Here is a 12364-nt window from a genome sequence, read left to right as displayed (position 1 = left end):
AGTGGTGGCTTCCAGGTTACGTGTGTTCTCAAGATTCTGGGGAGTAGATTGGTTGGATAGATTTTTATATCGTAGGGGAATTAAGGGATCTGGGGAAAAGGCAGGTAGGAGGAGATGAGCCGATCATCAGATCAGCCGTGATCACATTGAATGGCGGAGCAGGCTCTACCCGCTGGATGGTCAAATCCCACTCCTAATTCTTATCTTCTTATGCTCTCTGCTTTCCAGGATTGCTGGAGACACAGCCTTGAACAAGAACATCCACGAGTCCGTCAGCAGACAGATTAGGAAGAACTTCGCCAAGAGCAAGTGGAGGGTGAGAGAGACCTGTCTCCATGAGCACTGGGGAGGGGACACGTCACCTTACAGCAAGTCTTTTGTTATCCAAATGTCTCTGCCCACACTCTCAGACGGACGTAACAGAGCCCGAGACTCTGGTTCTGAGCTCGATTTGTATTCCTCAGTAAACCCCACTGGTTCCGGCCTGTAGAACCCTGTCACCTCTTGGCCCCTTCCATTACTGATATCCTTCCTCCAGCTGGGTGGGCAGAACTGCTCAGTCATCGATGGGGACTCAACCACACCATGAACTGCCGCATCATGAGGTCCCACCTTCTGCACCCTCTACCCTGCCCAGTGAAGACCAAACACCTTCTTCACCATCCGTCCACTCGAGTTGCCACTCTCAGGGAACTATGCACCTGCACCCCTCATGCTCTCTGTTCCCCCACACCCTTATCTCCATCTTAAATTATATCCTCTAGAATTTGGCCATGTCCCTCATAATTTTGGACACCTTTATCAGTCACTTCTGGTACAAGAAAAACTGAAAAGCTTCATTCTAGGCAACAGCCTCAGCACCATTCCATATCCTGCCTCTGGTGCTGTGTCCACAATACAGACTACTCTCTTACCCCAGCTCCCCTCCCAGGTAACACCAGGCCTCAGCCTAATGTAATTTCCTTGTAGAATTACCAAACATCCAATTTACTGACTGCACCATTGAGGGATTTTATGGATTAACATGGTTTGCCTGTTCACCAACAACAAGGTAATCAATTATTTTCCCCACAAGTTGTAGAACCATAGAACATTAGAGCACAGAAACGGGCCCTTTGGCCCATCGAAGTCTGTGCCAAACTATTATTCTGCTAAGTCCCACTGACTTACACCCAGTCCGTAGCCCTCCATGCCCCTCCCATTCATGTATCTATCCAAATATTTCTTAAATGTTAAAATTGAGCCTGCAATCACTATTTTAGCTGGCAGCTCGTTCCACACTCCCACCACTCTCAACATGAAGTTCCCCTTAGCGTGGCCCCTAAAAATCTCGCCTTTCACCCTTAACCCATATCCTCTAGTTCTTGTCTCGCTCAACCTCAGTGCAAAAAGCCTATTTCACTATACCCCTCACCAATTTGTCTGGACAGAGTATACACTTCTCAATATTTTGCATGCTTTAAGATGCTTTGTAATGGAGTATGCTTTAGCAATGTGTTCATTTTTGGAGATCTGGACGAGGCCAGCATTTATTACCCATGCCCAACTGCCTTCCTGCACTACTCCAGATTCAACTATGTTAGTCTAGGGTCACATATGGCCCAAAAAGTGGCAGATTTCCTCCACTGAAGGACTAGGGTGAACCAGCTGGGTTTTGTAACAAGCGAACAATTTGTAGATTCTCAATAAGAAAGGAACTATTAATTGAGGTGCCACGGTTATCTAAATGTTGGACTGTGAATTCCAAGTCTCTGAATTGCTCATTTAATCGTCTAGATGTCCCGTGTTATCATAGACTCCTCTGGCTTTGACGAAATGTACTGGAGTGAATTCCCTTGCTTTGGCCTCCTCACCTAGTCTGCCTTGTTTTCAGCAAGCATTCAATGCCACAGCTGTGATCCGTCACATGAGGAGACTGCACCTGGGAAGCAGTCAGGAGGGATCGGGCCTGCACTCGCCAGCCAACCGCACTTCCACCAATCCAACGTCTCAGAAAGATTGTGAGTAGTTTGCAAGGACGCGTTGAAGGGGCAGAGTTGTAAACCAAAGGGGCTCCCTGGACTGAAGGAATAGGACCTCACACTGAAGGCCATGTGTTCGGTGCTCCCTAGTCCACCAGCTTTCCCCAGAGCATGCTGACATCGAACTACCAATGAGTCCTTCACCCACCGAGATTCAGAAACATGGGTGCACTGTCCACAAAACTAATGCCCTCTCACCTTAAATTACCGGGAAACGTAACAGGAGGCTGGCTTCCCAATGTGCATTGTAATGTGCAATGTCCAACGTAACAGGAGGCTGGCTTCCCAATGTGCATTGAGCCAGGCAAGAGCTTTACCACATTTTCTGTAAGCACATAAGCAGGAGCAGGTGATTTGATGCTTCATACCAGTTTTTCCGTTCAGTGAGACCTCAGCACGACTTTCCTGCACCCTTCCCATAGCCCTTAATTCATCAGTAAATGAGGCCCCGTGGATCTCTCCAAGCAGAGAAAGATCCAACCACAGAGTGAAACACAGAAACCTGCAGATGCTGTGATTGCAGTAAAAACAGAAATGCTGGAGGATCCCAACCGGTCTTTTCAACGCCCATAAAAAGCAAAGATCCACCACAATTTGGTAAAGAAATTTGTCCTCCAACTTTTCCTATCATCCGATTGTACAAGAAAGGGTGGTGGGGGGAGTATAGACCAACAGGTATTGGGTGTTAATTGGATGTGGATCGGAGGGCAGGAGAGATGAGGTGGTCTGTGCGCCTCCCTCCTGTCCATTCCTTCCTTTTCCCCAGCCTTTTAAATTCAGATGCCTACCTGCTTTTTACTCATACCCTGAAGAAGGGTTCAGGCCCGAAACGTCTTTACCTCCGGTGGACGCTGCGAGACCGGGTGAGATCCTCCAGCATCTCTGTGTTTTTAACCACAAAAACAGCATCTGCAGACTTCTGTGTTTCACGTCCATCTAAGGTAACCCCATTTACATGTCTCTGTAAGCCTCTCCAATCTCTGATGCTGTCTAAACATTGAAATTGTACAATGTATCAAGCACTGTGCTTTAGCCAATCAAGTTCATTCCACGCACTATTTTATTAAACATTTTTCCCCTTTTGAATTGGTTGAATTGAGAAGATATCCTAAGATTTCCATGAGTTGAAGAGGGTGGTCTTTAGAGATACAGTGCAGTAACAGACCCTTTCGGGCCATGAGACCGTGCCGCCGAATCACACCCAATTGCTCTACAACTCTAGGAACATTTTGAACAGTGGGAGGAAACCAGAGCCTCTGGGAAAACCCACAGACATGGGGAGAATGTACAAATTCCTTACAGACAGCGCAGGAATCGAACCTCCGTCCTGGTCGCTGGTGCTGTAACAGAGCAATCTGCTACTCTAACCATGCCTCCCCTTTAAAGGGCATTGATTGAGAAATTGGCAAGCATGTTCTGTATGTTTTAAAACTTGGTCACTAAATGGTTACAGCATGCACTCCGAAGAAGCAACCAGCCCCTCATCCAACGATCAGAAATGGTTTGCATGCTGTTGTTTCAGGTTACGTGCAGGAAGGATGTTCCAGATGTTGGGGAGGTCCAGCACAAGGGGGGTCAGCCCAAGGAGAAGGGGAAAGCCATTTAGGACTGAGATGAGGAGAAGCTTCCTGCCTCAGTGTGTTGTGAACTTGTAGAACTCCCTGCCACAGAAAGTTGTTGAGGCCAGTTTGTTGGATGTAATTGTGTGGTTTTTTTAAAATTTAGCCATACAGCAAGGTAACAGGCTCTTTCGGCCCACCCAATCACACCCAATTGACCTACAACACCTTTACGATTTAAAGGGTGGGAGGAAACCAGAGCCTCCAGGGGAAACCCACACAAACATAGGGAGAGCATACAAACTCCTTACGGCCAGAACCAGATGTGAGCCCTGGTCACTGGCACTGTAACAGCATTGTGCTAACTGCTACACTAACCGCGCCACTCTAAAAGGGAGTTGTATGTGGTCCTCGTGACCAAAGGGGTCGAGGGGTATAGTGAGAAATCAGGAATAGGGCGCTGAGGTCACATAATCAGCTATGATGGCATTGAATGGTGTAATAGGCTCGAAGGGCTGAATGGCCTTCTCCTGCTCCTATTGCTAAGAAACAGGCTCTGTCAATGATCGGGGTTCAGAATCCATCTAAACCCGCTCTGTTTTCCCCATTTTCCTGCAGGTCTCTCTGCTTCCACTGCTTGCACTATAGTATCTGCTGCTTCCTCCCCATCTGTTATATCACTGGGAGATTCAGACCCGCGAGCAAGATCTACTTCAGTAACCACAGTGCACAACGGGAGCAAATGACAAGTGGCTTTAATGTCATTAATTAGCGGGAAACAACATCACTGTGATGTACCCCAGAATTCAAGCGATCTCACCCTGCATGTGCACTGAAGTCTTGAGGGATCCCAGGGAGGATTTATAAAGGCCATATTTTATACTAACTCTTATACTTTACATGTACCATAAACTGCATTGAATCATGTGCTGACGGATTTAACAGTATCTGGTGCTGTACATACGAGTCGAGCAATGTCTTGTTCACCTTATTGAAAGTTAATGTCGTCCTGTAGAAACTGTATGATGTTTTTCTCCAAAACAGCAGTATACATCCTGGACTTATGTTTACCAAGGACTGACTCATCAGCTGGACTGCACAAGTCAATGCTTATTTCTTGAGTTCTTGATTCCTCTGTCTCTCTCGGGACTTTCGAAAAGTGCAAATCCCTTCACGCTGTAAAATTGTGCAGCCGTAACCTTCCGATAAAACAGCAATGTACTGACAGGCTGTGATACAAACCTATCAAGGTTTAAAATTGTTACATACTAATTCTATTTCTGTGTCCTAAAGTGGACAAGGTCTTTTAACTGTTCAGAACATAACATCGCCTTTGCTAATTCCAGCTCTTGTGTCTGGTTGTACATATTTAAAAAAAAGTCATCTTCAGTTAATCAAATTTATTGATTATCTGCCAACACTGCAAATTTTTAATCACATTTTTTATGCTTTTGGTTAACATTCCGTGCTCCTCAGTAAGACTGAGACAGATGTATCTGAAGCTGATTCCATGTTTACCTGAAGGTAAGGTTAGCTGTGCCTTTCCAAAACACCTCTTGCGCAAAGGAAGATGAGAGAAATTCTTGCAGCACGTTGGAAAATAAGTATGGATAGACTGAGATCATTCCCCAGGGAAAACATTATTCCACTAAATCTAAATCTGCCTGAATTAATTGATATTTGAATAACATTTTTCAATTCCAAGACATTCCCTGAACAATGTGCCAAAATTCTTTGGTGTTGAATTTTATCTTTTATACTGTGGAGGATCTGGAACTTTTTAAAAGCTGTTTTAGCTTTATTTTCCTTTTTTTTTTTGGCGAGCGTTATACATGGTTATCCTATGTTATCAGAGCTGTGAGGCGCATATTTCTCCAAATGGTTTATTTTAAGGAGATAGGGATATAACTTCTAAAAAGGAAATAGCAAGTAACTCACGGTTACAGCATCAGAAGGGATGGTTAAACAGGAGAAACTCTCATATTTTTACTGTTAAATGGAGCAGTTTAGCTCATGAATCATATTGTCAAGATACTTTTACAAAACTAATGTTTAGCATTTTCTTCAGATTGTTTCTGGGGAGGTCAGAACAGCCTCTTTTGGACGTGTTGGCCACAGACCTGGAAGATGCATAGGAAGGTTACCACCGGGTGGTGGTGAGCTACTTTTAACGTTTTTTAAGTTGTGTTTTCTTTTGACCACTGACGACGCTTGGTTGGTGGGAGTTAAGTTTAGTTCAATGTTTTGCTTTCTGTACAGTATTAAGTCAGCAGGGATGAATTGCAGAAGGCTTGCCTTCTGAAACAGTGGACAACACTAGCTGGTGTGTGTGGCATCAGCAAACCCAGAGAAGATCAGCTCATGTACATTTGTATAATCAGAGACAAACTTGTTTTTTGAGGATGTAATGCATGGGAATAGATAAAGGAGAACTAATCAATGTGGTTTAGTTTCACTGAAAAGAAACCGCCCTAAAATTCCTTTAACAAAAATGGGGATCATGGATTGGCAATTGGTTCATCTGCCTAAAGCACAGGATAGCAATGGGCAGTGGCAATAGCAGTGGAGGTAGAGTTGATTCCAATAAAAGCCCATCCCAAGCACGGTCTCAACCCATCCCAAGCAGACCCAAGTGGTGATGCACACCTGCCTTCATCCGCCAGGACACTGAGTGCAGGAGTTTGGGACCTCGCGTTACACTGAGACAAGACTCTGGCAAGACTGCACATGGAGCATTGGGTGCAGTCCTGGTCGCCTGGCTGCAGGAAAGATATCACAGATCTGGAAAGGGCACAGAAAAGATTCATGACTCTGTTACAGGGACGGGTAGGCTTGAATTATAAAGAGAGGCTGAGGATTTTTCTTAAAATCTAACAACAATATGTCTGTCCTCAGCCTCATGCATTGTAACTGTGAGGAACACATCCAGGCAGCCCAAAACCTTACAGCATGCACGTTGATTTTTCTAATTTTAGGGAACCCACCCCATCTGATTCCTCTGTTCCATCTCATCATCAACCCATTTCTATTCTTACTATTTCCCTCTCTCCCCCTCCCCACCCTCTACCTCTACCTATCTCCTCTCTCACATGTCCTATACCCTTTCCCCCAACTTCACCTCCTTCCCTTTAGTCGATGGCATTCCAAACCAAAACATTGACTGAGCATTTCTACCCATGGATGCTGCCTGACCTGCTGAGTTCCTCCAGCAATTCTCTATACACACAGGGTTCCAGACCCTGCAGCCTTTGGCATTTCTCTGTGCTCCTAATTCCAGCCGTTCTCAACTCTGCTGTATGACTCACATCCTCAAGGGTCAAGGATCTTGGGTAAGAGAAGATTGTTTCACTCCTTGATCTCCTCGCTCACCACCTTCTCACTCCTCTGAACCCAGATGGGGCAGAATTACCGCATCCAGCAAAGTATGCACACCAGAATCAGGATAGGGGGTCTATCAACAGCAACAGGAAAGGTGCAATGGTGTTCCAATCCCACCAGATGTGTGTAACAATGTGGGGTACCAGTGTTTACAGAGGGGATGTACCTCAACCAGCATGGAATGGGTACCAGTGACAGTGGGATAAGCCTGTGTCTACTTGTCATAAGCACAGAAACAGGCCCTTTGGCCCAATGTCTCTGCTGGCCAGGGTGCCTGTCTATACTAATCCTATTTTCTTGCTTTTGGCCCAATGCCTTTTAAATACTGTGGCAGCTTGTTACCCAACCTTCTCTGTGTGGAAGTACTTGCCCCTCAGATCTCCTATTGCTCCCTCTTTCACCGTCCTTTAGTCCTCGACTCAAATCTCCCTCTCTGTGCTCCTTATAATTTTATAAACCTCTATAAGGTTTCTGCAATCCCTGCCCATCTAATCTGCCATAACTACAGCCCTCCTTTCTGGGCAACATCCTGGAGAATCTCTTCTGCACTCCCTCTATTGCCACCACATCCTTTGTGGGGTGTGGCGACCAGAACATCACATAATATTCCAAGTGGAAAAACCAGGTTCTTGTAGAGCTGCAATCCCAACTCTTCCGCACAGTAACATCCCAACTCTTCCGCACAGTACCTCTGTATATGAAGGCAAGTGAGCTCTACACCTTCTTCACCTCCTGTGTCACCAGTTTTAACTATCTGTGAACTTGCACCCCAAGGTCCTGCTGTACATCAGTACTTCTTCGGGCCCCTGCTGCTTCCAGTATATGACCGGCCAGTATTAGACAGGTCAAAATTCATTACTTCACCCTTGAATGGATCAAATCCAATTTGCCACCATGTTCCTTCTCCTTGGATCACCATCCCCACTATCTACAACTCCACCAGTCTTTGTGCCTTCATACCGATTCATCCAACACAGACCTTCTCACACAAGTATGACAAGCAACCAAGGACCCACACAGATCTCTGTGAGACATTACTGGTTACAGTCCCGTTCAGAAAAACCAAGCCTAACCACCACCCTCTATCACCTCCTATCACCAAATCAGTTTTGCCAAAAACACCTTGGATCCATGGGCCCTAACATTCTGACCTATCTCCAGGATGGATGTACATTATCACCAGGGTAGATCGGTAGCAGCAGGATGGGTGTACCTTATCACCAGGGTAGATCGGTAGCACCAGGATGGGTGTACCAGTATCACTGGGATGGATGTACATTATCACCAGGGTAGATCAGTAGCACCAGGATGGGTGTACCAGCATCATTGGTATTACCAGGCCAAAGGCAACACAAACCTGAAAACTGTAACAATTTCATGTCCTTGAAGTTTGAAAAAAAAATCCAAATCTTCATCATTTTGTGTGGTGGAATTCTGGACACAACAACTGTTCCACAGTCAACATACAATTTAATAAAAGTAGCTGTCAATAAAGAGAAAGTAAATCTTTTTTTTCCACAAAATTAAATCTTCTTGTAAATTAAGTTACCAAAGTGATCAACCAATATAAGTGGGTGCAAGGGATTATTGCTTCTGGAAAAGAACAGATGGAATGGGTGGGTTTGAGACTATCGAAGAGTACTTTCCCTGAAAATGTTTAGTTTATTAGCACCATGACCATTTATTATAAAGGTGATGGCCTTTTTGCTAAATGCACTTCTTTCGTTTCTTTAATTTCCTTCCAATTGCTGGTGATAAAAAAGGAGAAAACAATCAACACCAATGTTTGATTTAATACTTCATTCAGTTGTGGGCAGATTGAGCGAAGTTCAAACGACACTGCAAACACTGTCAAGACAACTATTTCTTTATCCCAGCATCTGCAGAGTTTTGTGTTTCACGACTGTTTCTTCCATCCAAGATCATATACAAGACTGACGACATCACCTTACAAGTGGCTAGAGTATCTGACAGAAGCCTGCAGAGTCAGAGCTTAAATGGTTGTAATTAATTCAGATTTCACTGTGAATGGAAGCCTGTGTGTAAATGCATGAAAGAATGATGATGGGATCCTAGGGACTTTCAGCCTAACCTTTTTTAAACCACTGATTGTTGTTATCAGACTCGTGGGCTGAATATTTAAAAAGAAACTGCAGATGCTAGAAATCTGAAATAAAAATAGAACATGTTTATAATACTCAACAAGTTTATTCAAGGTGAGTGGAGGAATGTTCAGGGACGACGTTTTTCTACGCCGACAGTAGAGCAAATGGTGGTGGAGGCTGGTACAACAGGGACATTCACAAGACTCTTAGATAGACACCTGACTGTAAGAAGCACGGAGTGAGGTTGACAAGGGTTAGATCGATGGTAGAGTAGGTTGGAGCAAAATTGTGGGCCGAAGGGCCTGTACTGTTCTTTGCAAGTCAGGCAGCATCTGTGGGGAAAGAAACCCTTTAGCGAGGCGATTCTATATCATGAAGTGTGAACTCTTTCTCTCTCCACAGATGCTATCTGACCTGATTGTGACATTTTCTGTTTTATACCAGATTTTCAACATCTGCTGCTTTTTTCACATTCATGCAGTATTGAGAAGGGTTCTGTAAAATGCCCAGATTATATTTTGCATGATTAGCTGCTTGTGAACTGCATTGTTTGTTTACACGAAGCCTTTGTTGGTTAATGCCAAAAAAAATTCAGCAAAAATTTAAATTCTGTCATCAGAAATATAACGGCATAACATTGACACCTGGAGAGAATCTAACCTGCATCATTCCCCTTCCTTCATCGATGCCTGAGAAGGTCGGTCTGTATGGAAGTGAGAGAAAGCTTGAACCTTCTTTGATGTCCATTTTTGCCCACCAATAGAACAGCTTGGCGTGCTTTGGCACTTGATTGCTGGTCTCTCGATCTAGTGAATGGCATAGCACAGAGGGAGGGCGAGAGAAAATATATATTTAAAACAAATCGCAACCTTCCTAGTAAACACCTGCTCAACTGTGTACAATTTTGCCCATTTCATAGAAGTGGGGACATCCTGCAGAGGAGATAAAGCAGGCTTCCATTATCAAAACCAATATCAAAGATAATTCCCTTGGAGAATTCAATGGAGGAAGATTTAATTATGTATAATTAAATAAATAACTCTAAAGTATGTGGCATATTGTAAGGAGCTTCAAAATATACTGGAATGTCTATGTGGCAAAATATTACTGCAAATTTTTTAGTCAGTATATTTCTTTTCACTTCTTTTGTTCAGCAAATACTTGTAACCTGCATGCACTGAATAGATTGCGAGAGTTTACATTTTGTCTAATACTTCTGGCAATGGTATTGCAGATTGAGAATGGGGCTTATCTAGTAATCAACCTGTCCAGGTTTTCTGCTTTTGACAATCATGTATACATAATTTCAATTTCTAATGTATTGGGAATTATGAAAATAAATTGTTTCCCTCAAAGACGCTGAGTTTTGATTGTTGTGGCTGCAGCTGTGCTGTTGGCTTCCTTCTTGAAGATGAACCAACCTTGCAATAAGAGATCAACCCGTCCACTCTGGAAAAGATCCAACATTACTTCCTTGGGGATGTGAAAGGTTTTGTCCACACTATCCTATTTATCTCTTAATCAACAGCTGCTGAAACAGATTGCTCAAACTATGAAACTATGAGCTGGTGGGGGATCGGGGGGGGGGGGGGAAGGGAGGGAAGATATTTACTATATCATGGGTGGAAGAAGCTGGGGAGGGGTAAGAGATGAGAATAAAACACAAAAGTCTACAGACATCGTGGTTTTTTTGTTTTTTTTTTAAATTTTTTATTTTTCACACCATAAATCACAATAGCCATGATATACACTTTTTCTTTTCCACACATTTACAGTGACTTTTTCTCCCTCCCCCCTCCCTCCTCCCAAGCCACCCCCCCATCCCCCCCCCTCTCATCCATTTTAGTTATACAATCTAGGTTGCATTAATTCAGTTAGACAATGTTGTCATTCAACAAAAATACACCAGAAATTCTACTGAGTCCATTCTTTTCTTTTCTTCTCCTTCCATCAACTTAGGTAATGTTTGTTCCCGGTAGGTTTTCGCTATTGTATTTAATGTAAGGCTCCCATACTTGTTCGAATATTTCAATATTATTTCTTAAACTATATGTTATTTTTTCTAATGGAATACATTTATTCATTTCTATATACCATTGTTGTATTTTCAAATTATCTTCCAATTTCCAGGTTGACATAATACATTTTTTTGCTACGGCTAGGGCTATCTTGACAAATCTTTTTTGTGCATCTTCCAAGTCAATTCCAAATTCTTTATTTTTTATGTTACTTAGGAGAAAGATCTCTGGATTCTTTGGTATATTGTTTTCTGTTATTTTATTTAATATCTGATTGAGATCATCCCAAAATTTTTCTACTCTCTCACATGTCCAGATTGCATGAATTGTTGTTCCCCTTTCTTTTTTACATCGAAAACATCTATCAGATACTGTTGGGTCCCATTTATTTAACTTTTGCGGTGTAATGTATAGTCTGTGTAACCAATTATATTGTATCATACGCAGCCTCGTATTTATTGTATTTCTCATCGTTCCAGAGCATAACTTCTCCCATGTTTCCTTTTTTATCTTTATATTTAAATCTTGTTCCCATTTTTGTTTAGTTTTACCATTTGTTTCCTCATTCTCCTTTTCTTGCAGTTTAATATACATATTTTTTATAAATCTTTTGATTAACATTGTATCTGTAATCACATATTCAAGGTTACTTCCCTCTGGTAAACTCAAGTTGCTTCCTAATTTATCTTTCAAGTAGGATCTCAGTTGGTAATATGCCAGCGCTGTATCTCCAGTTATATTGTACTTATCTCTCATTTGTTCAAAGGATAAGAATCTACTTCCTGAAAAACAATTTTCTATTCTTTTAATCCCTTTTTTTTCCCATTTTCTAAAGGCAAGGTTGTCTATTGTAAAAGGGAGTAGCTTATTTTGCGTCAATATTAGTTTTGGTATTTGGTAATTTATTTTATACAGACATCGTGGTTGAAGAAAAACAATCCTGGAGAAACTCAGCAGGTCAAACCGTGTCCTTTATATAGCACAGTTAAATCACTCCTCCACTCATCCTTTCCCTCCTGGCACTTCCCCTGCAGCTGCAGGAAGGCCACACTTGTGCCCACACCTCCCCCCTCACCACCATTCGGGGGTCCCAAACAATCCTAAGTGAAGCAACACTTGTGTATCCACGGGAGTATCTAATGAATCCGGTGCTCCTGTTGTGGCCTTTATATCGGATAGACTGGACGCAGCCTGGGAGATCGCTTCAGTGAGCACCTTCACTCTGTGGACATCAGTGACAGGGATCTCCAAGTGGGCAACCATTTCAATTCTGCACTCCACTT

At 43.0% G+C, this 12364-nt stretch overlaps 1 protein-coding gene and 1 long non-coding RNA gene across 9 annotated transcripts in view; one reads left to right on the top strand and one right to left on the bottom strand.

The window, feature by feature from the left end:
• Positions 1-4987, bottom strand: part of LOC138747877 (uncharacterized) — a 33031-nt gene extending 28044 nt beyond the window's left edge. The window contains exons 1-2 of one of the 2 annotated variants that reach the window (XR_011347703.1): positions 4568-4987; positions 2220-2346 (exon numbers count right to left, since the gene is read on the bottom strand). This is a non-coding gene — a long non-coding RNA (uncharacterized lncRNA). Of the gene's footprint in view, positions 1-2219; positions 2347-2809; positions 2982-4567 lie in introns of those variants that run through there. The other variant, XR_011347704.1, reaches the window with a different exon arrangement.
• The window catches only part of camk1da (calcium/calmodulin-dependent protein kinase 1Da), a 238680-nt gene that overhangs the window by 145619 nt on the left and 80697 nt on the right, over positions 1-12364 (top strand). For 3 of the 7 annotated variants that reach the window (XM_069907462.1, XM_069907464.1, XM_069907468.1), the window contains 4 exons: positions 229-316; positions 1874-2000; positions 5649-5736; positions 8722-10418. In XM_069907462.1, the coding sequence (XP_069763563.1) occupies positions 229-316; positions 1874-2000; positions 5649-5736; positions 8722-8896 (478 nt within the window). In that variant the 3' untranslated portion in view covers positions 8897-10418. Of the gene's footprint in view, positions 1-228; positions 317-1873; positions 2001-4198; positions 4926-5648; positions 10419-12364 lie in introns of those variants that run through there. The other 4 variants (XM_069907467.1, XM_069907465.1, XM_069907466.1 and 1 more) reach the window with 4 other exon arrangements.

This window comes from Narcine bancroftii, chromosome 13, assembly GCF_036971445.1.
Source record: "Narcine bancroftii isolate sNarBan1 chromosome 13, sNarBan1.hap1, whole genome shotgun sequence".
Classification (NCBI taxonomy): Eukaryota; Metazoa; Chordata; class Chondrichthyes; order Torpediniformes; family Narcinidae; genus Narcine; species Narcine bancroftii.
Note: the sequence above shows the minus strand (reverse complement) of the source record. Positions and strands in the feature narration are given on the sequence as shown.